The 2,500-nt window shown below is 47.2% G+C and overlaps 1 protein-coding gene across 1 annotated transcript in view; it reads right to left on the bottom strand.

Moving 5' to 3' along the window:
* Positions 1-2,500, bottom strand: part of robo1 (roundabout, axon guidance receptor, homolog 1 (Drosophila)) — a 279,922-nt gene that overhangs the window by 42,352 nt on the left and 235,070 nt on the right. The window contains 1 exon segment of the mRNA XM_048264324.1: positions 199-404. Within this exon segment, the coding sequence (XP_048120281.1) occupies positions 199-404 (206 nt within the window).

The raw sequence follows: 2,500 nt of genomic DNA on the forward strand, positions 1-2,500 counted from the left end.
TTATATGTATGTATTTAGTTTTATGAGCAATCGACTGAATACTACTGTGTATAGATATGTTCACATCACTGCATGTGTGTGTGTGAATGTGTGAATGTGTGTGTGTATGTGTGTGTGTGTGTGTGTGTGAATGTGTGTGTGTGTGTGTGTGTGTGTGTGTGTGTGTGTGTGTGTGTGTGTGTGTGTACGTGTGTTAACCTTGGCATAGCGGATCTCCAGCGCTCCTGTGTCCAGCTGCTTGACCCGAGAGTCGTGAGTGGACACCAGCACGCCGTCCTTGCGCCACAGGATCTTGGGCTGGGGGTTACCTGTCGCCTGGCAACCCAGGGTCACCGTACCATCCACAGAGACCCTCTGATTGGTGGGCCCCTGTTTGACCACTGGCGGGGGTCTGTCTGAAATGACTACACAGAAAGAGATAGAATATGAGAGTGATGAGTTACAGTACTTCAATAGCATAATCTCAAACCAATACAAACTGGAGGAAAGAGAAGGGGGTTCAGAGACAGGAGAGAAAGAGAGAGAGAGAGAGATAGAGGAAGAGAGAGAGATAGATAGAGGAAGAGAGGCAGGGGAGAAAGGAGAGAGAGAGAGGGAAGGAGGAAGAGAGAGAGGGAGAGAAAGAGAGAGAGAGAGAGAGAGCGATAGAGAGAGAGAGATAGAGGAAGAGAGCGAGAGGGAGAGAGAGAGATAGAGGGAGTAGAGGGAGAGAGCAAGAGGGAGAGCGAGAGGGAGAAAGAGAGAGAGAGGGAGTAGAGGGAGAGATAGATAGAGGAAGAGAGCGAGAGGGAGAGAGAGAGATAGAGGGAGTAGAGGGAGAGAGCAAGAGGGAGAGATAGAGGGGAGTAGAGGAGAGAGGGGGAGAGAGAGATAGAGGAGGGGAGAGGAGAAAGCAAGAGGGAGAGCCCGAGAGGGAGAAGAGAGAGAGAGGGGGGTGTTTCAGTTATATGCCCACATGTTAGTCATAACACACATTGGCTGTTTATGTATTTGCTTTGTATTTTCCCCTTTTCCTGTTTGCTGTTCGTGCACTGCAGCTTTAAATCTATTTACTTTTGTCTCAGTGTATTTGTTTTGGAAACAACCGTTGTAAACAAGTATTTCACGGTAATAAACGTGCTGATTTTGGGGGATAAAAGAAGGACAAAGCACATAAGTGCAAAAATAGAGCCAATCGTAAAAGGGGGCTGGACGGGGCTCCAAAACTATTTAACTGTGTGTGAATTTTAAGAGCAACAAAAGAGCATGTGGGAGCAAAATCCAATTTTCACAACTGGAAACTATTTTCCAATCACTCGGCGGCGTGAGCTGAGCTTTAGCAAAACACACACACACACACACACACACACACACACACACACACACACTCACACAAATTGTAAATTCCCTGCACTGCTCCTGCTGATAGATGGAGAGGCTGTGTTTGTGCCAAAGTAGTGAATACACACAGAGTCATAATTCATGCAAGGTAAAAACAACTAAACTAAACTAAACTAAAAGCACGCACTAAACGCACTTTACACACACTAAAAGCACGCACTTTACACGCACTAAAAATACAAACTTAAATTTCCCATTCATTTTGGCGGCTGAACTACCATTACCATGGCATTTCTATTGGCTTTGTGGATGGACATTTCTAAGGTCCCTTCGATGGGGAAGCCATAAGCGTACTTGTCATCCAACTAAATGCTAACAATGTGAGTGGACGCTACCGAACAGCTAGAAATTAATTACTGAAATAACGGCAACAGGCTGGATAAGGTGACATGCACTACTTCACACAACTAAAGGACTAGAGCGCCACTGATGCACATGGAGAAACAACAGAGCATGCTAGTGATTCCAAGGTATGCACACGCACCCATACAGACACACACATGCACACACACACAAGCTTAAAAAGACACTTAAACACACACACACACACACACACACACACACACACACACACACACACACACACATCTACGTTAATACTGACAATGGGCAAAGACACAGATACATGTAGACAAACACACACACACACACACACACACACACACACACACACACACACACACACACACACACATGCACACATACACACTCTTTGACTCCCAGCTTTGGTGCGGGCGATGGTGTAATTACTAAACCATCAGGACTGTGACCTGTAATTACCAGGCCTGCCTGCGGAGAACAGGGGGCCTGGGAGCAGACTCCTCCGCTTAATAACTGTTATTACTACCCTCCCCCCCTCCTTCTCTCTCTCCTTCTCTCTCTCACTCTCTCTGATCTCTCTGTGCTTCCCTCGCTCTGTCTCTGTGAATGAGATAGCTGCACCCCTCTGCAGAGAGAAGGCCCACGCGCACACAGTGGCAGCCATTTTGGCATGGCATGAGGCGTTGCGACCATTGTGTGTTGGAGGCTCCAATTAGTAGCTGCTGCTGTGGAGGTGCCTCTGTGGGAGATCCAGGCTTTTCAGGGCATGTAACAGCAGGTGGAATGACTCCAGACTGGG

The sequence above is a fragment of the Alosa alosa genome, chromosome 15 (genome assembly GCF_017589495.1).
Source record: "Alosa alosa isolate M-15738 ecotype Scorff River chromosome 15, AALO_Geno_1.1, whole genome shotgun sequence".
Classification (NCBI taxonomy): domain Eukaryota; kingdom Metazoa; phylum Chordata; class Actinopteri; order Clupeiformes; family Clupeidae; genus Alosa; species Alosa alosa.